The sequence below is a fragment of the Ceratotherium simum genome, chromosome 35, assembly GCF_057802395.1.
Source record: "Ceratotherium simum simum isolate JZ-2026a chromosome 35, ASM5780239v1, whole genome shotgun sequence".
Lineage (NCBI taxonomy): Eukaryota > Metazoa > Chordata > Mammalia > Perissodactyla > Rhinocerotidae > Ceratotherium > Ceratotherium simum.
The window spans coordinates 11872159-11895521 of record NC_141934.1 but is presented as its reverse complement, the minus strand read 5'-3'; the positions used below and the strand labels follow the sequence as shown (position 1 = coordinate 11895521).

The 23363-nt window shown below is 46.1% G+C and overlaps 1 protein-coding gene across 1 annotated transcript in view; it reads left to right on the top strand.

Annotated features, from left to right (window-relative positions):
- Window positions 1-23363, top strand: part of SEZ6L (seizure related 6 homolog like) — a 185998-nt gene that overhangs the window by 151981 nt on the left and 10654 nt on the right. The window contains 3 exon segments of the mRNA XM_087423616.1: window positions 5608-5802; window positions 8018-8209; window positions 22211-22405. Coding sequence (XP_087279742.1) covers window positions 5608-5802; window positions 8018-8209; window positions 22211-22405 — 582 coding nt within the window.

Here is a 23363-nt window from a genome sequence, read left to right as displayed (position 1 = left end):
CATAACTTTAAGATTCATTGTGTTTCATTTGTAGTCAGCTGGGATTTTATATTGTCAACACACTCTCCTATATTTGCAACTTCTCAATGCGTTATCTTCACTGTCTTGCCTGAACTGAAGCTTGGCTCTCCCCTAAAGGCTCTTCTTCACCCGCAGCCCCACCCAATGGAGACAGCCCTTTCTCTCCCACCTCCTGTACTTTAAGACAAGTAAATGCAAGAGATGTCTTCCTTGATCCTCAGTGTGGCTTCCAAACCACTTCTCTCCTCCTCATCTTAAAAACAGCTCTGCTATTAAGTTCAAGCTAAGTTCGCACTTGACCATCCAATACCCATTTCTTGCTGTTCCGTCCACCCGCACCCTTCCCTCCCCTCTCCCCACCCTGTAACTCTCCCTTCTTCATTACTGCCTCCATCACCCACCTCTGCTCAACCTCTAGACACTGGAGGGTCCCAAGCTCCATCCTGGACCCTGTCCTCTTCTCTGTCTAAACTCACTCCTTATGTGCCCTCATCCAGTCCCATGGCTTTAAAGAATATCTCTGTTCCATAGACCTCCAGTTTGTACCTCCAACCTTGACCTCTCCCATGAACTCCAGATTCATCTATCCAAAGCCCTGCTAACTGCCCTCTTGCATGTATTTGGCATCTCAGATGTAACACGGCCAAAACAGAACTATTTAATTCTCTACCCGCCACCACCCTTACCCAACTGTTCACCCGTTGTCTGCCCACCCCAGGAGATGGAACCACAACTCTCCTGGTTTCTCAGGCTGCTTCCTCCTTCCTTGCCCCATATCCAATCCATCCTCTCAACTCTACTTCTACAATATGTGTCCAATCCAAGCACTGCTCTCTGTCTCTGCACAACCACCACCCTGGTCCCAGCTGCCATCATGCCCAGCAGTCAGGGGACCGGAGCCCCATGAAGTCCCACTGATCCGAGCCCCGGAAGGGACTTAACTGACAGAGCATCTGGTCCAAGCCTGTTGTGTCGCATCAGAAGCAGCCCTGGACCACTGAGGATAAGGGACTTGCTCATCAGGGGCAGACCTGAGGCTCACACCCCGGCTTCCTGGCTCCCAGCATTAAGGGTTTCTCCACCTCCACCATCCTCGGCGACAGCAGAGAACCTGGGGACACAAGGGAGTAGTTAAGACCTAACTTCTTCCGGCATCCAGGATGGTGGGTGGTTGCACCCTGAGGATTTCAATGGACAGGATTCAGCCAGTGATTAGGGGATGGGTTTGCACCTCCCAGGAACAAGGTTGACATCTTGATTTCAGGATGGAATGGGGAAAAGGAATATTCATCCTGCCAAGTCTCCTCCTTCTACCCCTACCCCTACAGACGCTCTGGCTGGAGCAAGATCCATGTCTTTGGTTCTTTCTTCCCCTTGGCTTGAAGATTGCCCATCTCTATCTAATATAAAGCATTCTCTCTGTACCACCTCCTGCCTTTAAAACTCAAGCCACTCCCCGGACCGCTGGCTGTCTCAAGGAGCCTCTTGCGGGGCCGGCCCCGTGGCATAGCTGTTAAGTGTGCACATTCCGCTTTGGTGGCCCGGGTTCAGATCCCGGGTGCGCACCAATGCACCGCTTGTCAAGCCATGCTGTGGTGGCGTCCCATATCAAGTAGAGGAAGATGGGCACGGATGTTAGCCCAGGGCCAATCTTCCTCAGCAAAAAGAGGAGGATTGGCATCAGATGTTAGCTCAGGGCTAATCTTCCTCACAAAAAAAAAAAAAAAGGAGCCTCTTGCATGCAAAAATAAGGCCCTTGCTTTCTTATTTCCAGCTGGTGGATGATTCTCATCCCTGCCTGCTCTGCTTGCACCTCTCAGAGAGGCGAACACAAGCGTTGATCTTCTTTTTTATGTTTCTCGGGGGCCTCTTTACTCTTAATTGTGCTGCTAAGTATTTTCAGATGGTTATTGATGCTACTCTTTGTGGTTCCCCACTCTTTACTGGGAAGTGTCCTGGGCAGAGGGGACGGCTCGTGCTGGCTGTCCAGGCCAGGTGCCCTCCAGAGTCAGCTGCCTTTGGAGGGAGGGTTTCTGGTGGCTTGGCTTCAGTCTATCTCCTTAGAGTTCTCCTCCCTCCCCGCTGGAAGATGAGGTCATCGTTTTGCTCATTGGTCTCCTCTGGTGCCTGAGTCCATCTTCCAAAACTGCATTCAGCTTGATGGCAGAAATCTGACTCTATCCAAGGCTGCCCAAGGTTAACCAGTAAGTCTGGCCAATGTTCATTTTGGCAACAACTTGAAGAGGAGGTGCTCTTGATCGTTGAACCTGAAACTTAGATTTATGTGACAATGTATTTGGCAAGCACTCATGTATATTATTCCATCTTCAAATGCATTATCTCCATTTTCCAGAGAGTTTGGTTCACAAAAATCTCTTGACACCTCCTATGTTCTTGGCCCTGAGCTAGATACCAGGACGTAGGAATGAATAGAATGCTCTCTCCCTGCCCTTGAGCCAGCTAGTGAAAATAGGAGAGGCAGTCCCATTAACAGACAGTGTCAGGATTGTGTGCTGATGCCATGGGAGAGGCAAGCACAGGATTTCAGAGAATTCTTCCCAGGGATGCCCAGCTTGGCTAATGTGGGTAACACAAAAAGAGAGAAGGTTCCATTTGTTCGTATTTCTGTTAAAGAGACACACAGTTAACTTCACAGGGAAGGCAAGTGGGCCTCTGTATTTAATTTTGATGCCAGTCAATTGCTTGTGACTACCTGTGTTGAAGACCATGCTGAATTCAGAGGAGGTCATGTCTGAAGGCAGTGGGAAAGAATGCCGTGATTGATTGGTGATGTCTGCCATGGCATGGGAGACATATTTGCTATCCTGGGTCTAGATTTAACCAGACATACATGAAATTCCCATTCAGCAGAAGGATCAGATGGAAGGGTCAGGGGTTTCTGTGGTCAATTAGAGAATTTTGAAGCTTTAAACTGATCTCAAGGCCTACACCCAGCTCTGGAAGGTGGCCAGGGTTTATCTGCTATGGTTACTGTCAGAACCTTCCATAGGAACACTCTGGGTCACATGGTTCTGACCTCCCATAATTCTCCTTTGCATAGACAGAAGCAAAGACTTATTCTCCTCACTGCTTCTTAGGCTTTGCCAGTGTCTGTGACCAAGTACGTGGCAGGGAAAATAATAAGAAAGCAGAGATGAGTGAGCAGTGTTTTTCAAAGAGATTTGGTCACTTGTGTGTTTATTCCTCTAATCCTGGGATAATAAACAAGCTCTATATTGTAGGTCAACTCCAACCAAATGACAGTGGCTCCCTGGAGTGCTGTGTTGAGAAGGATTGGGAGATTTCAGCTTGATTCAAAGAAAGAGATTGCTATGATCGATTAGTGATGTCTGCCATGAGCATGAGACCGGTAAATGGTGGCATGTATTCAGTGCATTTGCATATTTCTTTTCCCAAAAGTTGGACCATGGTGCTGATCTTGACCGTGAGACTGGAACCATGACTTTAGATCCCTGTATTCCTCATGCCTGGCATATAGTAGGTGCTCAGAAAATCTTAGTCAAACAAATTGATGTCCATATATCTCACGTTAGTGTTACTGTCATATCCTGTACATTAATTAGCTTTCACATTGCCCTTTGTAATAGACAAGGTCATGATTCTTGTTTCCACTCTAGGATTGAGGACAAAGAGGCTCAGAGATGTTAATTGACATGACTGGAGTCACACGGCTTCTAAAAGAAAGAAAAAGCACTAGAAGGGAAGCCCTCCTACTCCTAAGCCCATTTTCTCATTCTTAGCAAAGTTAACGGCCCTTAGGGACAGATAATTCTAGCACCTCCACTGAGGGCATTTGGTGAACATGCAGAATCCTGGATCAGGGTCTCAGGGAGTGGAGTCTGGGAACTGAAGGACAGGAAGGCTAAGTGACTGAGCCAAGGCCACTGAATTAGTAAACAGTGTGGCCAACATTTGCTACATGGTGGCAGCAACTGAGGAGTCACAGATGTGCTGAATGCCACCAAGGAGACAGGAGGCCCCAGGGGAATGTGGCCCCTATGGGCTGAGACTGAAAAGTCAGACAAGCAAACCTTTCTCAGGCCCAAAGCATTTGACACAAGGCAGACCACACAGCTAGTATTTGTCCCCATTTCTCCCCTTTCATCCAGAGTTTGAGCATTTGCAGCTGTGTCCCAAATCCAGGGCTTGGCTGATTTTTCAAAGACCTAAAAATAGAGGCTCCTGCTCCCCGCCAAGCAATTCTAGAAGCCATTTCCCTCTCCTCTTCTTGCAGACACCCATGAGATCTCCTTTCCCCAAATAAAATCATGATGAAATCCCGGGAAAAGCCATTGCTTGTTTCTGAGAATGACTTTCCTGCAGACAATGGAGGTGCTTTGCTTCCCCCAGAAGCACATCAGAGCTGCAAATTAATTATACGGCATAATTAGCTCTCTTCTCAAAATCTGTGCAGTGGGCACTTGGAAGCAAAAATAGTAGTAGTGGGCTTTGGATTGCTACCTTAGTAACGAAGGTTTGTAGGAGGAAAACAGAATTATTCCAGACAAAGACTCTGTGATAATAAGATGTGTGTAGAATTTTCAGGAGTGTAGTTAATGTTCACTGATGAGATGCAATGTGATTTGAAGAATGCACCAATAATTATTTTTATTTTAGTATTTAAGTATTTATCTTAATCTGTATTACAAAAATATATATTACTAATCCATCAAACCCATGGATTTATGGATATTCTTAGGATGAGGCTGAGTGTATTAGCTACCCATTGCTGTGTAACAAATTACTCCCTCCCAAAAATCTATGGGTCAGGAATTCAGGAGTTAATGCTGGATGGTTCTGACCTGGGATTTCTCATGATGTTAAGGCCAGGATGTCAGCCAGGACTGCCATTATCTGAAGGTTTGACTGGGGCTGGAGGCTCCACTTCCAAAATGGCTCACTCACATGGCTGGCAAGTCAATGCCAATTGTTGGTGGGAGGCCTCAGATTCTGTCGCCGTGGATCCCTCCAGATGCTGCTTGAGCATCCTCACAACGTGGCAGCTGCTTCCTCCAGAGAAAGTGGTATGAGAGAGAGCCTCATGCCTTTTATGATCCAGCCTCAGCAGTCACACGTGGTCACTTCTGCAATAGCCCATTGGTTACGCATGGCAGCCCTGTTTAGTGTTGGCGAGGACTACACAAGAATGTGGATTCCAGGAGGTGAGGGTAACTGGGGAGCGTCTTGGAAGCTGGCTCCACAGTGAGGCAGGCGTGATCATCATTATGCTCTCATGAAAGGTGAAGAGGCTGAGATGCAGAGAGAAGAGGTGACTGCACCCCAGTCACATTGCCAGGAAGTGGCAGATCTAGGATGCACTCTGGCTCTAAATCCTAAACTGACTTTATCAAGCCAAGAGAATGTGTGGTAAGCCCAATGGCCCATGGGAAGAGGACATTGTAAAATCTCACTATAGAAGAGTCCCTGCAGCTTAAGGGATTTCGGAAGTTGTGTCACTTATTTCTGGAGGCTTTTTCTTCTGTTTTCTTTCCTTTGACATTAGTAAATGGGATTCCAAACAAAAAGGCCACCTCCCCATCTAAGGATGATGTTTTTGTTTTAAAGAGGTATCAAGGAACGACTCCTGCTCAGATTTGCCCGAGATCCAGAACGGCTGGAAAACCACGTCCCACACGGAGCTTGTGAGGGGAGCCAGAATCACATACCAGTGTGACCCCGGCTACGACATCGTGGGGAGCGACACCCTCACCTGCCAGTGGGACCTCAGCTGGAGCAGCGACCCCCCATTTTGTGAGAAAAGTAAGAGTAGTCTTGTTTTCTTCCCCGAGGTCAGTGTGTGGTAAATCCCTCCCGTGGAGTATTTTTGGCACGGATGCCGTGGAGTTATTTAATGTGGAATCTGGCCTCTCTGCCACTCCACCAACTCATTGGCACAGGTCACAAATGTCATTTTGTAGCCATAGGGCAGGGATGTCAGACTCAGATGCCTTCAGAAGCCTGGCAGATAATGTAAATGAGTGAAATAGACTGGGTGTGAGACAATAGGGAGTGGTGTGGACTGTGGCAAATGGGAATGTATGTAGCCTGTATAAAAACATCATTCAAATTCAGGTCTTTAAAATACCTGTAGTAGCAAGCAAAACAAACCTAAGTTGACCCTTGGATCCCCAGTTGGAAACCTCTATAGTAGGTAGCCGACATCATCCAGACAGCATCCATCCCATTCTCCTGGTTCCTTCTGCCTACACTCTGCTCCTGCTCTCCCCAAGAATGTGGACCAGGCATGACTGGTGTTAGCTGAGTCTAGTGTCTTGAAAAGGGGTAGAAAAAGGAAGTGCTTCTGGTTTCTACACTGATGCCTTAGTAGCAGGGGTAGCTAAATTTGGAGGTGGCCTCTGCCCCTAGCCATTTCCTTCCCACGTGCCACATAAAGCTCTGGTCTGCAGCCCTCTTTCTAGGAATCTTTGGTGACACTTTGGTAGACCTGGTCAGCATGGCTCGAATCACTGATCGCACAATAAGAGATATTAAATGTGAGCAGAGAAAGAGGGTATTGAGGAAGGAGTGTGGGGGTTACATATAACGTATATGGGTTACATATAATTCCATATGTAACCATCTGTATGGTTAATTCCATCCATCGTAAACATTCTAACACCAAGAAAATTAGTTATAATGGTGCAAAACTTGAAAGAACTTGCTAAAGATCCACAAAATCAGCTACATAAATGCATCTATTTGTTCCAAAATGGAATGTGGTGTGTGTGTCTGTGTGTGTGTGTCATGACAGAAACTAAAAATGGACAGCGAGAAGCACCACGGGTGACAATTAGAGAGACCCGTCATGAACTCAGTAATATGACCTGCCTCATCATTATTATTTAAAGGCTTGGAGGGAATGTAAACTAGCTCTCTACGGGAGAGTCTTTTCACCTGCCTCAGTTGTTGCCAAGAAGAGGCCCAAATTAGAGCGAATAAATTTGTCTTGGGCCCCTTCTGTGTGTGGGTCTCTACCCCTCAAACTGCCTTGGTTCCTTCTCTTCTAGTTAAGTGAGGGCAGCAGAACCTCCTTAGAGCAATGAGGTCTCCCAGCTAGAAGTCCCCGGATGCTGTTACCACCTGTCATTGGTTAAGCTTCACTCTTGACATTAAAAGATGTGTATAACCATATCTTAAAATTACACAAGTGAAGAATGCTTACTTACAGTACTCAAGCAGTAGTAACATGAGGAGGTAGAAAGTGCAAATCCTTCTGATCTTACTCTTGAGAAATGATGCCACTCCTACAATGTTTTCTATGTCGTTTCAATTGCACGTATGAGTGTGTTACACATACGCATACATATGTGTGTATGTATTGTGTATATAGACATATATCGATGTGCATATACAAATAGCTGCAGAGAGATATTTTGCCATAACAGGGATCAATTCATACAAACTGCCTTGCAATTGGCTTTTTTCGACTCAGAAATATGGATATCTTTTCATATCACACATGTTGTCTACTTCATTCTTTTTTAATTGGATTATTGTTTTTCTTTATCTATATTGATTTTTTAATTAAAAAAATAATGGATGCTTGTTTTATTATATTCAAGAACCACAAAGAAAGCTGTGAAGTCCCCTCCTCACTTTGTTCTCTTTAGTGGTTGCTCAGGATTTCGTGGAATGCCTGTTCCATGAGATTTACCTCTTCCTCTGTTAACGGATTTGCATTATTTCTTTTTTGTTTTTACCATTACAAATAATGGTGCAATGTACAACCTTGTACATAGGTCTTTAACCCCTGACACAAACATTTCTTTGGGCAAATTCCTAAAAGTAGAATTAAATTCACGTCTCTTTCGTCCTGGCCTATTCTCCAGCCACCTTTGATGAGCACAAGATGCGTTATCTTCCAAACAGGAAAAGAACTAAGTTAGGAAACTTTCTAGATCATTCTTTAATGCTCAGCACACCTGTGCTCATGCCGACCCCTAAAGCCCACTTGGTCTGATTTCGTCCCGTGTAGTTATGTACTGCACCGACCCTGGAGAAGTGGACCACTCGACCCGCCTAATCTCGGACCCTGTCCTGCTGGTGGGCACCACCATCCAGTATACCTGCAACCCCGGCTTTGTGCTTGAAGGCAGCTCTCTGCTGACCTGCTACAGCCGTGAGACTGGCACTCCCATCTGGACCTCTCGCCTGCCCCACTGTGTCTGTGAGTCCTGTTTCCTGACTTGACGCTAATGTGGGTTCACTTCCTCTCATTCATGGTGGAGGGCTGGGCCACTGGGAGGAGGCATTCCACCCTTTGGGAGCGTTATTATTATTACCATCACGTGACAATAGCTAACACAGATTGAGAGCCTGGATGCTACAATGTTTACAGTAAATTTATCAAGACTATACCAAATGTCCCTCTCTTCTTCCTCAAGTAGCATGGCATTATTGTCTCCATTTTTAGAAGAGGATACTGAGGTTCAGAGAGGTGACATCATTGCCCCAGATCACACAGCCAGTTAATAGTGGAGGCCAGAGGCAAACCCAGGCCTGCCTGACTCTTTAGCCGCCTAAAATTGCGCAGTCCACAGGGCACTAAACAGGGTGGATTTAAACTCTCTTTGGCCTCGTCTATGTGGACCCACCAAAGCAAATGCTTAGTTTAAAAAAACACTTTTTGGGTTTCTTTACCATAAAACTCAAAAAAGGCTTCCACGGTCACACTGAAAACAGAGGAGTTACTATTCTTACCAGGCAGAGGGGCTGGAGAGCAGTGGTCCAGGGCTCCCAGCCTTGAGAGAACTTGGGAATCACCTGGGAAGTCTGAAAACTCACTGGAGGTTCTGCTGCGTCTGGTCTGGCGTGTAGCCTGAGCAGTGGGGTTTTTAAAAGCTCCCCCAGGGATTCTGATGCACAGCCAGGGCTCAGAACCATTGCTTAAAGAAAACGGGAGGCTGTGCAGAAGGAACAAAGCCTCATGCAATACTTGGGGTTTAGAAACTGTCAGCAGCACTAATATTTTAGATGAGTGTGATGTGAGCAGCTCCGTTAGGGGGACAGCCAGCTCGAGCTCCAAGAGCCACAGTGAGGTCTTGAAAATGTTGGAGAACCATGAGTTTAACTCTAGACCAAAAGAAAACAAAATAGAATCCCAGTCAGTTTATTGTAAACTCATCTACATCTGATGATGGAGATTAACACGGAGTGCCATTTAAGGACTTGGCGGTCTCCTGCAGTGGCTGTGTGTTACGACTTGTCACAAGGATCCTAACAGGCTGCACGCTCTTTGATGGCCACACGAACAGGCAGCCCTGCCATTCAGATCGCAAACGCAGTCACTGTTGGCAGGCAGCTGGAAAGTAAGAAAGTCCTTGTTTTTTCCATTGGATAAGCCGATACTTATTGAGCACTTACAGTATGCCAGGCATCATTCTATGCCTGTTGCATGCATTAATTCTTTTATTCCTGCTGGGAGAGTAAAATGGAGATGTTTGTTGCATCTGGTAGAGAACAGAGAATGGTCAAATTTAAACTCACAGGAGACCTTCCTCTCCATTTTACTCACGAGCCAGCCAAGGCCAGGGTCCTGTTTGCTAGTTCATAAATCCAGCTTTCTCAGCCCATAGAAGGGATTTACCCAAATAAATGAAGAATTTTAGGTCTGCATCATTTGTATCTTAGATTTCCCTTAACATCTGGTTCCCTTATTAGAGGAGGATTTATATTTCTGTGTTCCTATTTTCTTTTCTCAAATATGGGGACTTTTTTATTGTGGTAAGAACACTTAACATAAAATATACCCTTTTAACAATTTTTAAGTGTGCAATACAATATTGTTAGCTACAGGCACAGTGTTGTGCAGGGGATTACTAGAACTTATTTATCTTGCTAAACTGAAACTTTATGCCTGTTGATCAGCAGCTCCCCACTTCCCTTCCCCCTAGCTGGGGCAACCACCATTCCACTCTCTGCTTCTATGAGTTTGACTACTCTAGGCACATCGTATAACTGGGATTATGCACTGTTTGTCCTTCTGTGACTGGCTTATTTCACTTAGCATAATGTCCTCAAGGTCCATCCATGTTGTAGCATGTGTCAGAATTTCCTTCTTTTTTAAGACTGAATAATATTCCATTGAATGTGTATACCACATTTTCTACATCCATTCATCCATCAATGACATTTTTTTCCCAGATCTTGGCTATTATGAATAGTGCTTCAATGTACAAGGCAGTGCTAATATCTCTGCAACATCCTGATTTCAATTATTTGGGGTAAATACCCAGAAGTAGGATTGCTGGATGATATACTAGTTCTATTTTTAATTTTTTGAGGAACCTCCATGCTGTTTTCCATAGTGGCTGCACCATTTTGCATTCCTACCAAGGGTTCCCTTTTCTCCATGTCCTCACCAACACTTGTTGTCTTTTGGGGTTTTTTTTGATGATAGGCATCCTGACAGGTGTGAGGTGATGTCTCATTGTGGTTTTGATTTGCATTTCCCTGATGATTAGTGATGTTGAACATGTTTCATGTACCTGCTGGCCGTCTGTATGTCTTCTTTGGAGAAATGTCTATTCAAGTCCTTTGCCAAATTTTTAATTGGGTTACTTCCTTTTGGGCTATGAAGTTGTAGGAGTTCCTTATACATTTTGAAAATCAATCTCTTATCAGATAGACGGTTTGCAAATATTTTCTCCCATTCCACAAATTGGAGATTTCTCTCATGGATTGTTCTCTTTGAAATTGGACACTTATTTTACACAGTACACAAAAATCAACTAAAAATCGATTAAAGACTTAAACGTAAGACCTGAAACTGTAAAACTTCTAAAAGAAAACATAGGGGGAAAGCTTCATGACATCAGTTTTGGCAGTGATTTCATGGATATGACACCAAAAGCACAGGCAACAAAAGTAAAAATAGACAAGTGGGATTGCATTGAATTAAAAGCTTCTGCACAAAAAAGGAGAGACTTTATCCCTTTATTTTCACCCAAAACAGGGAATCTTAGACGGCATGGCCCTGTGTTCCCGTCTACCTGTTTAATCTGAGTCCTAGAATTTCAGAGCTGAAGTGAATCTGGGGATAAAATACAAGTGAGGGGTAACTCAGAGATAAGACACCACTGCCCAGTGTTACAGATAATAACAATAGTTATTCAGTGACAATGTAACACATTTTGCTGAGTACATTGTATGTATTTGTGAAAGTACATGTATGTGTGTGTGTGTTTGTGTGTGTGTGTGTGTGTGTGTGTGTGTGTGTGTGAAGGAAACTGAGACTCCAAAGGAAATATGATTAAGGTCACAACATCCTTCGTGGGCGGAGCTGGGATTCAAATTTAGGATTTTGGTCCCCGAAGCCAGCGCCCTTCCACCAGCCATGATTTCAGCAGGGTTGGCAGGTACAAACCCGTACGGGGCATCGCAGCGGAATTGGAGCCTAGGGCCCTGACCCCTTAAGCACAACCACATCCCCTCCCAGAGCTTTGAGCCAAGGTCACACTGGTGGGTTCCTGTTAGGGGCTGAATCGTGTCCCCTGAAGAGAGATGTTGAAGTCCTAACCCCCAGGACCTGTAGCTGTGACCTTTTTGGAAATAGGGTCTTTGCAGACATAATCAAGTTAAGCTGAAGTCACCCTGGATTAGGGTGGGCACTGATCCAGTGACTGGCGTCCTTAGAAGAAGAAGGAGGTTTGGACACAGGTGGAGACACAGACACGGGGAGAATGCCACTGATGGCAGAGGCAGAGATCGGAAGGTTACACCTGCAGGTCAAGGGTCACCAAGAACTTCCAGGTACCACCGGAAGCCAGGAAGAGGCAAGGAAGGGTCCTCCCCTAGAGGTGTCAGAGGGAGCGCGGCACTGCTGCCCCCTTGAGTTCAGACTTGCAGCCTCCAGAACTATGAGACAGTCCTCTCTGTTGTGCTAAGCCCCCTGTTTGTGCCACTTCGTTCCAGCAGCCTGGGACACATCTTCAGCTCCTGTCCCTCCCTAGGGACAGTAAGGGCGATCAGAACAGCTTGAGTAATTCAGGCTGCAGAGACCCACAGATGAAAAGCTAAACTTAAAAGCTTATTTAAAAATCCTGAAAGGTGGAGATATCATTTTTAAAAAAAAGAAAGAAAAAAAAGGCGCTTCACTAATGAACCACAGTCTCCGAAGACCCCCAGGGCCGCGGCGACTGGTTAAGCGGCCTCCCTCCCTGCGGAGCCGCCTTCCCTGAAATCTCAGCGTGGGAGCTGCAGGGCTCGGCGAGGACGGCTTCCCTGACACCCACGCTAATGAGTTCACGAGCCGAGCTGGGTGTCAGGAGACACGCCATCCTCCCAGAAGCCTGAGGAAGAACCCGGCATGCGGTTCCAGCAGCGTTACGGGAGGCGAGGCTGAAGTGGGGTGACTCACGAGGCAAAAGGATGGTCACATTCTAGCAGCGAGGTGCCCGGAGTGAGAGGGAGGTTGTATCTGGGTTATGAGGGTATTTTTAAGGATGAAGTTTTTGGGGATAAACAGCTTCAAAATGTTTTCTCCACTGAATAAAGAGAACAGCCCTGATCTGATGAGCACCTTCGTGGCTGTGCCAAGCCCCTCCCCAACATCAACATGTTTAACCATCACAAAACTGCATGCACGACACGTGCATCCACAGCAAGCAAAGGCAGCCCAGAGAGGGTGAGTAGATTTCCTGAGGTCACACAGCAAAGAAGGAGAGAACCGAGGATTCCAACTCAAGCCTGACTCACCCTAGAAGCGTCACATTCCCACCTCATCACCCTGCAGTCCCGACTTCCGGGCGAAGCTCGGAAGTGCTTTTCTGTTGACCAAGATCTTCCACCAACAAGCTCATGAAGCAGACAGAGCAAATTGTGTAAGCTCTGGTCGTCTACAGCTTCTGTTCACAGTCGCTTGCTCAAGGCCACGGTTTGGTCCAGCTGGGACTCAATCCGTGTCTTTGCGCTCCTAGTTCATTTACCCTGTGCCACTTCAAGAGCAGACAAGTCAGCCATAGATAGAGGGAAGAGTCTGGGATTTGAAGTCTGACACATCCCCAGTGCTGCTGGGTAACCTTGGCTAAGTAGCTTGCCCTCTCTGGGCCCAAGGACTGTCATCTGTGAAATGCGATCAATACTCCTTACCAAGCAGGGTTGTTGGAATCAACTCACTCGGTCATTCGACAAGCACCTCCTGTACGCAGGCACATGCTAGGACAGAGGTTCCCGAGCTTTCTCATCTCACAGTACCCTTGGTGTCTCATGAATTGTCTCATAGATTTCCTAGGCTGAAATACCTAGCAATTCCATTTATTAAGCAATTAGGTCCCAGCAACTTAATAAGTAGCTATATCCTGACAAATTAGTGGCCATTTGAAAAATTAATGCACATATTAAAAGAAAAGATTTTATGTTATTTCATTCTTAAATAATTACAATTACTACGAGGGAAGTGTGCACCTGTTGGGCTCGGCCAAATTTCTTGAATCTTGGTATCAGATTGGATCCACCACCTTCATTTCTGCTCCACATTGATTTTATCACAGTTCTTGCTTTTTAGCACAGCAACCACAGAAAACCCAGCTTTGCAAAGATGGAGCATCATCGAAAGAATGTAGTTCTATCTAATATTGAAACTGAACTTCCTCCAGCTCGTAGCTCACATGGGTCTGAGAGACGTCACTCTGTCTCCTCAAAATGTTTAAAAATCTCACAGCACCCCTGTGAGTTCCTGGTGGCACCCCAGGGGGCCTTGGCACACAGTTTGGGAACCATGGTGCAAGGCCCTGAAAACACAGCCATGTGTAAATAGACATGATTCACATTCTCATGGAGCCTGGGGTCTATTGGAGATGGGAGGAGGAGAGACAGATTTTTGAAGGAAATAACAATGAATCCTCCACATCACTTCCTCCAGGAAGGCCTCCCTGACTGCCTGGGCTGGGTCATGTTTCTCTTCCTCTGCAGCTCCTACAGTTGCTGCAGCTTATTGAAATCAAACATCTATCTGTTTATAGAATCAAACACATAACTCACTTGCTAGGATTGTATCCAATCTGTTCTTGCAACCCTTGGGCCCAGCCAGGGTGCAACAAAGGACAGGATTTGTTACTATTACTGTCAACGTTATTGTTAGCAGTACTAATGCGGTCTTTATTGCACCTCGGGGCTCTGTCACCACTTCCCTTCTTTGGCTGCGGCAGGGTAAATGACTCTGGAGGTTCCCATCCAGAAGACATAAACCACCCCACCAAAAGTAATCTGACAAATTCAGCCAGAGTTTTACGAGCGGCTCTCAAGGGAGGCACTCCGGGACTCCCCGGGGGGGCCCTGGTCCTTCACAGCCCTGCCCCCAGAACACTGCGAATACGAGCTGTGGAGATTTCCCAGCCGGGGCAGAGCCCACGTGGCCAGACTGTGGCCGCAGTAAAAGCTTCCACTGATTCGCTGTCCCCGGCGGCCTCACCTCGGCCAGCGTGCCAGGCTCTAGCTGGGTGCCCGTCTTCATTCAGCAACTCCTATCTCTGAGAAAGCCATAGCTCAGGCGAATTCCTGACAGCCCGGGGGGTTGGGGCACAAGAAGGGCCATTCATTCTAGCAGCACCATTAAACGCAGGACTCAAAATCCAGCAGGTCCAGGTCTGCGTCCCAGCTCTGCCACGTGCCAGCTGTGTGACTTTGCACAAGCCAGCGTCCTCATCAAACAGAATGATCACGCAAACCATGAATATAGAAGCTCATGACAATGCATATTATTAAGTGCTGAGTTAACATAGGTCGCTAATTACCTCTCAGTTTCAACGCTCCACTACTTGTGGGGTATATTACAAACCATTCGTAACAATAACTAGGGAACCTGAATTTGAACATTTTGCTCATATGTGCTCCCAAAATGTACGTTTTTTCTATAGTTAGAGGGCGGAAATAGGAAAAAACAGAAATGAGGGTAGGTTTGTGATTATGTCTATGAGACCATCAGTCCAACTCAGCTGAATTCCTGGGAGAGAATGAGAGGGGAGTCATATGGTTGCAACAGGAATGGTTTAAAACCTGAGACCACTGGTTCTCAACCAGGAGTGAATTTGTTCCCCAGGGGACACCCGTCAATGGCAATTTCTAGGGACATTTTTGGTTGTCACAACAGGGGGCATGAGGTGCTACTGGCATCTGGTGGGCAGAGGCCAGGGATGCTTCTCAACACCCTACGATGCACAGGACAGGCCCCCCACAGAGAATTACCCAGCCCAAAACGTCACCAGTGTTGAGGCTGAGAGAGCCTGCCTTAGATGATCTTATTTCAAAGTGTGGGTACATCCTCGGAGTGGGAATGTCATTGCCCAGCCACGTCTCAGCTAAGGATGGGGTCTTGGTCCCGTCCATTTACTTAACAGGCGGGAAAAATGGAGTCCAGAGATGTAAAGTGATTCACACAGGTCACACAGCTGATCCAGGCCTCCAGTTTCAAACTCAAGTCACTTTCCATGTCGCTCTCCTGCCATCTTCTGGGAGCTGAAGATAAACACAATTGCCTCCAAAGAGAGCTGGTTTCCAAATTCTTACTGATGGTTGCATGAAAATTGAGTCGGACTGCCTTTAGAGCCAGAGAATCCTGGACTCAAATCACAGCTCAGCCACTTGCTTCTTGTGGGACATTTCCCAAGTGACCTTCCCCCTGACCTCAGCTTCCTTATCTGTAAAACGGGTGTATGGGACAATGATTAACTGTGGACTGGGACCACCCGGCTTTGAATCAGACCTCTCCCACTAACTAGCTTGACAGGTTCCCCAACAGTTCTATGCTTCATTTGCTCAGGTATAAAATGGGGACGGTGATAATAATATCTGTGTCTTGGCATTGTTGTGATAATTAAATGAGCTCCTAGGTATAAAACTCCAAAGAATGCCTGGCTCAGAGGAGGCTCTCAGTAAACGTTGGCTACTCTGGTCCTTACTGTTCCTCCCGTCAAGGATTCGGGGGAGGATTAGAAATAATGTATGCAAACCGCCTGGTACAAAATGGGTGTTGAAATATTTTGGAAATTAATTAATTAAATGATTAATTTCTTAACCATGCCAAGACACCAAAGCAGAGGTTCTGAGCTCTAAATGCTTCCACCCTAAGGTTCTGAAATGAACTTTAGAATCACTGGGGGGCTTTAAAAAAAAATACTTTGGGGATTAATTAAATTAAAATTCCTTAGCAGACAGAGCCAGGGCACTGAGGAATCCAGAGTGATTCTAGTACGCAGACAGGTGAGAAGAGCTGGGGATGCCTCCTCTCATCTTCCTAGGTCTGCTGTCGGGATCTTCCTTTACATACCGGTCTGAGAATTTCTCCTTTGTCGCTTTCTGTCTCCCCAGGGCCAGGACCGTGCCTGGCACAGGAAATATTTGCAGAATACATGAATGTTAAGTTACTTGAAGGCAGGGGTCGTGTCTGTCTTGTGCATCCTTGTATGTCCAGGGCCAAGAGCCTGGCATGTACAAGGTGCTCAATAAATATTTGTTATATTCATTAATCTGTTAATTTATGAAAGAAAACGCCAGGCGAAGGTGGTGGGAAATCCTTCTGGAGTGCTACTGCCACCTGCTGGCCGCTTTGTTACATTGCAGGTAATAGGCTTGGGATTCAGTTTCTCTTAAGGATCCCGTACTTGCCCTCCACCAGGAGCCGGGGAAGCAGCGGGTCTCAGATCGGCATTTTCCCGAGGCCTGAGTCCTCACTCTCGCCGGAAGAGCACTGGATTTCAGGGTTTCGGGAGGAAACCTGACCTTCCCACCCCTGCCCGGGTCTGCGAGGTTTCTCCGGCGCTTCCCCCGTCACAGCTGTTACTGCACTGGGTTGCAATTACCTGATAACCGTTCTCTCTCCCACTAGACTGAGTTGTGTGGAAATAGAAACCATGCTTCTCTAGTTCACCACTCTATACCAGCTCTAGCACAAGCCTGGCACAGAGAGGCAGGTAAATGTCTGCTGGACTGCAAAAAACCCAAAGAGTGAATTCTAGACTCCGGGCACTCATACGCTGTAAAGTGCAGTGCACTGGGCTGCATTTCCCAAAGAGTATTACACACACCACTGGTGGTACCAGCATGACTTTAGACAGTGCCCAGGTTAACTTCTTGGTGTTTTGTTTCGCTAAGAAAATTTAAAAAATTAAAACTAACATTTGAAACCTATGAATATAGGAATATTATTTAGGGTGAGGCTAAATAATATAGCATTGTTTAAACGGAAAAACAAGTCAATAGAAATAAAAAATATTAAGTAAGCAATAGTAGAGCGGTATGAAAATATGACAAAAATTGTAAAGGCCATAAAAATAACCAGCATTTATTGGGTGCTCACTGTATGCTGCTCACATCACATGTATGAGCTCATTTAATCCTCATAACAACACTATGAGATGGCTCATTCTACAGATGAGGAGACTGAGGCTCATACAGGTCAAACATCTTGCCCACAGACGGACGGCCAACTAGGATCTGAATCCTGGGCCACTGGACACTTGAGCCCAAGCACATCTACTCGGTAATCATCTTCCAACTGAACTCATATAAAATCTTCCAAGAAACATCTATTAGGCACCTACTATGGGCCAGGCTGCTGAGGATTCAGCAGTGAGTAAGAGCCAATCCCAACTCAATAGAGCTCAGTGGGGCTGAAGACCAAAGATCTGTTCAGAATCTTTTCAGAGGAATCATCAGAACATGACGGGTGCAGGGTCCTGATCACAATGCTATTTGTGTTCGTTTCAAAAGCAATGCACGCCCAACCTGTTTTCAAAATGGTGCATCAAGATGCTATATTAGGCTGTAAAAAAGAAGTCAAATTTTCCATTCCTACAGTCCGTACACCAGGCACACTCTGCAGGGTTAATGATTCCTTACCCACCCCTTTAGGTGTCTTCCACGGACACATAACAGAGGTCTGTCTTTAAGGGTTCCCATAACTGATTTCAGGAAGGCCTTGTGGTTTGATTCTGGGCTCAGATGTGGAAACACTGGCTGCACGTCCAGGCTCCTCTGATGTGCCAGCAGGTGAACTTCAAGCTTAGGGACGACCTTGGTTCAGTGGAAGGGTTAGCCTTGGCCGTTGGCTGAACCATTTGGTGCCTCATATCTGGGAGTCTTCACTAAATGGAACTCTACTCAGTGTCTCTGCCTCTCTCCCTCAGCTGAGTTAGGGGTCTCCTCCAGGCACCCCTAACTCTTCTGAGTTTCCCTCTCTGACAGCAACCGCCATTTTGGGTTAACTTGTCCATTTACATTTGTTTACCCCCTTAGAGCATGGAGACCATGGGCTCCAGAGGGCAGGAATGGTGTCTGATTCATAACTGGCCCCACTGCTGGATGCATTGCCGGGCATGCCGTAAACACTCAATAAATGTTTTCTGAATAAATGCACAAGTGTGTGCCAAAGCACATCTACCAGATACACCCCAGCAGCACAGGGAGCTGGAAAGTCCGTTTCCACAGGCTGACTTCCAGGCTGGCTGGATTGCAGGGGTGGGAAGAAAAGAGTTCTTAACTCCTGATGAAGGCTGCCATTGAAGTACAAAGAAAACAATGTTTCAACCTCAAGAGTAGAAGCCGGGTCCCTACCCACCCACCCATTCGAGGAGATCAAAGCCCACATTCTTCACTAGTGGTGATTGCTGTCGCTGAAACATAGTCATTCATTCATTTGTTCATTGGAAAGATGACACATTTAAATGCCTTCCTAAATGTCAGGAAGGTACTGTGTGTGATGCGATAGGGAGTGGTGGGGATTATGGCTAACTGGGAAGCACATTACTGGTCTCAAGGGGACAGCTGCTACTCAAGCCCATGAGAGTTGAGTGCTTGGGCTCTGTGTGACCATCATTGCTCTGGAGCAATGTGAGCCCAGTATTGACCAATCTTCCAATGTTTCAGAAGAAGCCAGAAATCTAGATTATTACAAGAAATATTCTGATTTGCATGAGCTAAGTAGAGCCCACTTGTAGGTCATATTCAGAGAGACAAAGGTTCCAGTTGGGACTTCTATTGTACTGTGTCCCTCCCACCTGCAAGTTCCTCGGGACCAGGGATTATATCTGTTTTATTTACCTCTGCGGCCTCACACTGCCTCTGTGTTGGCACGTGACGGGTGCTCATAAACATTTGTTGACTGAATGAATGAATGCTTCCTGTGAACCAGGCCTTGTGCTGGGCACTGGGATTCCTGGCACGAACATAACCTGAGTTTCCAGTCTGGGAGAGGGGTGCCAAGGTGAGAGCCCTAGAAGATTCTGAAGCTGTGATGGAGGTCTGGGCAGGTTATATAGTGGAATTCATGCTGTTGGGGACAGACCTGAGTTCTTGAGATTCATCTTGCAAAATAAGATGCTTAAAACAACACATATTTCTTATCTTACAGTTTCTGTGGGTCAGGAGTCTTGGCACAGCTTAACTGGGTCATCTGATTCAGGATCTCTCACAAGAGAGACTCTGGGGCTGGGGTCTCAGCTGAAGGCTCGACTGGGGAAGGGTCCACTTCCAGGCTCGCATGGTTGTTTGCACAGTTCAGTTCCTTACAAGCTGTTGGCCAGAGGTCACCCTCGGTTTTTTGCAACGTGGGCCTCTCCATAGGGCAGCTCACAACATGGCCAATTGTTTCTCCAAAGACAGTAAGAGAGGGCGTCTGCTAGCAAGACAGAATTACAATCTCATGTGACCTCATCATGGAAGTGACATCCCTTCACGTTTGCGTATTGGATTGGTTAGAAGCGAGTTGCAGTTCCCACTGCAAAGAGCTACAAAGATCATGAATAGCAGCAGGCAAGGATCATGAAGGGCTGTCTTAGTGTTTCCATGCACCATCGTATAGAAAGGAGAAGAATGAGCATTCCAGACAGAGGGACCAGCATAGACAGTGCACCAAGGGGTGAAAGAGCGTAACCCTTCTGGCAAAATGCAACTGGCTCCATGTGCAGGAAGGAACCACCAGAGAGGGAGGCAGTAACCAGATGAGTGAAGCCCTGAGAGCCCAATCTGGAGAAACTGCCTCTTCCCCACGTGCATCAGAATCATCAGGTAACATATAATAAAAGACCCACTGGCTCCATGTTCCGAACTGAGGACCTCCATAGTCAACACGATGACAAGGCGGGGAATTACACAAGTAAATTGTAAATGTCACTCAGATGTTACAGGAGTCCTTCAGGTAAAACAGACAGCGTGTCATCTCTTCTGAGAGCTTCACTAATCAAGCTGTCGACGGAAGCTCTTTCCGTCTTGTTTCTCTGAAACAGTGATGGGAGGAAGGGTGGGATATTTAAAGACTTGGGTCTTTGTAAGCCAAAGTGAGGTCCAAAAGAAAAGGGTAAAGTGTTTTAGGATTTGGTGTGGGGAAATTAGAAGCCTTGTGCTCTGTTTGTGGGAAGGTAAAATGGTGCTGCAGCTGTAGAAAAACAGGATGGTGGTTCCTCAAAAAGTTAAACGTAGAATTACTGTATAATCCAGCAATTCCACTTGTAGCTATATACTCAAAAGAATTGAAAGTAGGGTCTCAAAGAGATATTTGCACACCCGTGTTCATAGCAGCAGTATTCACAAGAGCCAAAAGGTGAAGCAATGCAAGTGTCCATTGACAGATGAATGGATAAACAAAATGTGGTCTATCCATACAATGGAATATTATTCCACCCTTAAAAAGAAGGCTGGGGGCCAGCCCCGTGGCTTAGCGGTTAAGTGCGTGTGCTCCACTACTGGCAGCCCGGGTTCGGATCCCGGGCGCGCACCGATGCACCGCTTCTCCGGCCATGCTGAGGCCGTGTCCCACATGCAGCAACTAGAAGGATGTGCAGCTATGACATACAACTGTCTACTGGGGCTTTGGGGAGAAAAAGGGAAAAAAAAAAAAAGGAGCAGGATTGGCAATAGATGTTAGCTCAGGGCTGATCTTCCTCACAAAAAAAAAAAAGAAGAAGAAGAAGGAAATTCTGACACCTGCTACAACATGGAGGAACCTTGAGGACATTGTGTTAAGTGAAATAAGCCAGTCACAAAAGGAAAAATACTGTATAATTCCATTGATATAAGATATCTAGAGTAGTCAAACTTATAAAGACAGAAAGTAGAATGGTGGTTGTCAAGGGCTGGAGAAGGGAGGATGAGGAAATTTTTTAATAGGTACAGAGTTTCACTTTGCAAGATGAAGAGAGTTCTGGAGATTGATTGCACAATAACGTGAATGCACTTAGGACTGAACTGTACACTTAAAATGGTGAAGATGGTATATTTTATGTTATGTAGATTTTACCACAGTTAAAAATTTTTTTTAAATAACAAATTTTTAAAAATATTTTAGGATTTTTTTGTATTGTGTGCAAAGCGGTGTTTGCTGGCTGTCCATTTCCATCTGGGTGCTAAAGAGGCACTAGACCACAGGCTGACCCTGGAATGGGTTAAACTTGCAGGTTCAACTCTCCAATAAGTCTTGAGCTACCAGGGGTCATTTATGATGCTCCTACTATATATGTTGGGGTTATTTATGATGCTCCTACTGTATACCAGGCCCTAAGCTTCAAGCATACCTTAACAGGCTCATCTCCAGTGAGGGAAACTGACATTAAATAATTAAATACAGTACAGTGGATGCAGTGCTGGGGTGGAGGAAAAACTGGAAAGACTAGTGACTCAACTAGGGTTAGGTGGAATCAGAGAAGGCTTCCTGGAGGAGGAGAAATGAGGACTGAGTATTGAAAGACAAGACTTATCCAGGCTGGGTGGTCAGGTGAGTTGTAAAGTGAAAAGGAAGAGGAATATTTCATAGTTTACCACCACCACCATCCATCACGTACTGAGTGCCTATGACATGCCAATAGCACGCTAAGCATTTTACACCCATTATCTTATTTAATCTTCCAAGTCTCTATGAGATAGGCACTACTATTATTCGCATTTTACTGATGAGGAAACGGAGGCTCAGAGAGGTTGTGGCCCTTGCTGGAGGTCACACAGCTAGTATGTAGCAGAAGCTAGATTTTAACCCAGATTCCACAGCCCAGTACATTCGACTGTGCCCAGAGGTGGGAGAGAGAAAGGTGAGTCTGAGGAGTGGGAAACCATTCAGTGTGAGGTGGGGATGTAGAGAGAGGATGTTGGAGAGGCTGGCCAAAGCCACATCACACAGGCTCTGGGCAGGAGTCCCCAAAGATTTGCACCATCTCATCAGAGCTCCTTTTGGCTTGCATTTCAGCGGAGGAGTCCCTGGCGTGTGACAACCCAGGGTTACCTGAAAATGGGTACCAAATTCTGTACAAGAGACTGTACCTGCCCGGAGAGTCCCTCACCTTCATGTGCTACGAGGGCTTCGAGCTCATGGGCGAAGTGACCATTCGATGCATCCTGGGGCAGCCATCCCACTGGAACGGACCGCTGCCTGTTTGTAAAGGTAAAGAAACCTACTCACGACGCGGGGACTGAGGGACCTGGGACATCAAGACTGGCTGGCAGGGGTTCTGAATTTGCTCTAAAAAGCCACGCTACGGTATTTCTCTAAATCTAAGATACCACCGCTATTGTCTGCACCACTGAGAAAGAAAGAAATTGCTGCCAATTAATCTATGACATGATGCCTTCTCCTGGCTTAGCATTTTTATTTTTACGTACTAAAAGAGCTCTTTCAAGCTTAGGTTTTTATCGTAAAGGAGAGCCAGCCTGCTTTTGACTCCTGTTTGGACAAAGTGGCTTAAACGTTTCCCGCCTCCTGCACCCTCTTCTCACAGCCATGTGGCTCCGAAGGGTCAGGATGCTCCGCTGATGCCCCCTGGGGTGTTCTCCCGAGACGCTCGAGCCCACGCTCCCAACGCTGGTGATGGTGCGCTGGACCACTGAGCGCTCACCGGCCTCGTGAGCGCCACCTGGTGGCAGCGACATAGTATATTATTGATTGCAAGACACGCCCCCATCTCAGAGACGGTAAAAAGGGGGAAAATGTATTTTAGAATCAATGAGATACTCATCATTGAAATTACGACACACCGAGTGAGATTTGGATCCATTTTTCTGGGTCTTTGAGGTGTGCAATTAATAATAATATCCTAAATACGTTCAGTGCTTTAGGTCAGTGGATGTAACCTTTCATGGTGTTAATACCTTTGAGACTCAGACAGAAAGCTCTGAATTCTTTCCAAAGGGGAAGAGAAGCACGCAATTTTACATTTCTACTGGGAACTCATAACTTCAGTGAATCCCCAAATGCCTGATTCATGAACTCCAGCTTTAAGGCTTAAAAATACTTTCCCAGTTGGCATTTTTACTCCTAGGTATATGCACAAAATAATTGAAGACAGGTATTCACACCAGCACTTGTACACGAATGTTCTTAGCAGCATTATTCACAAAAGATA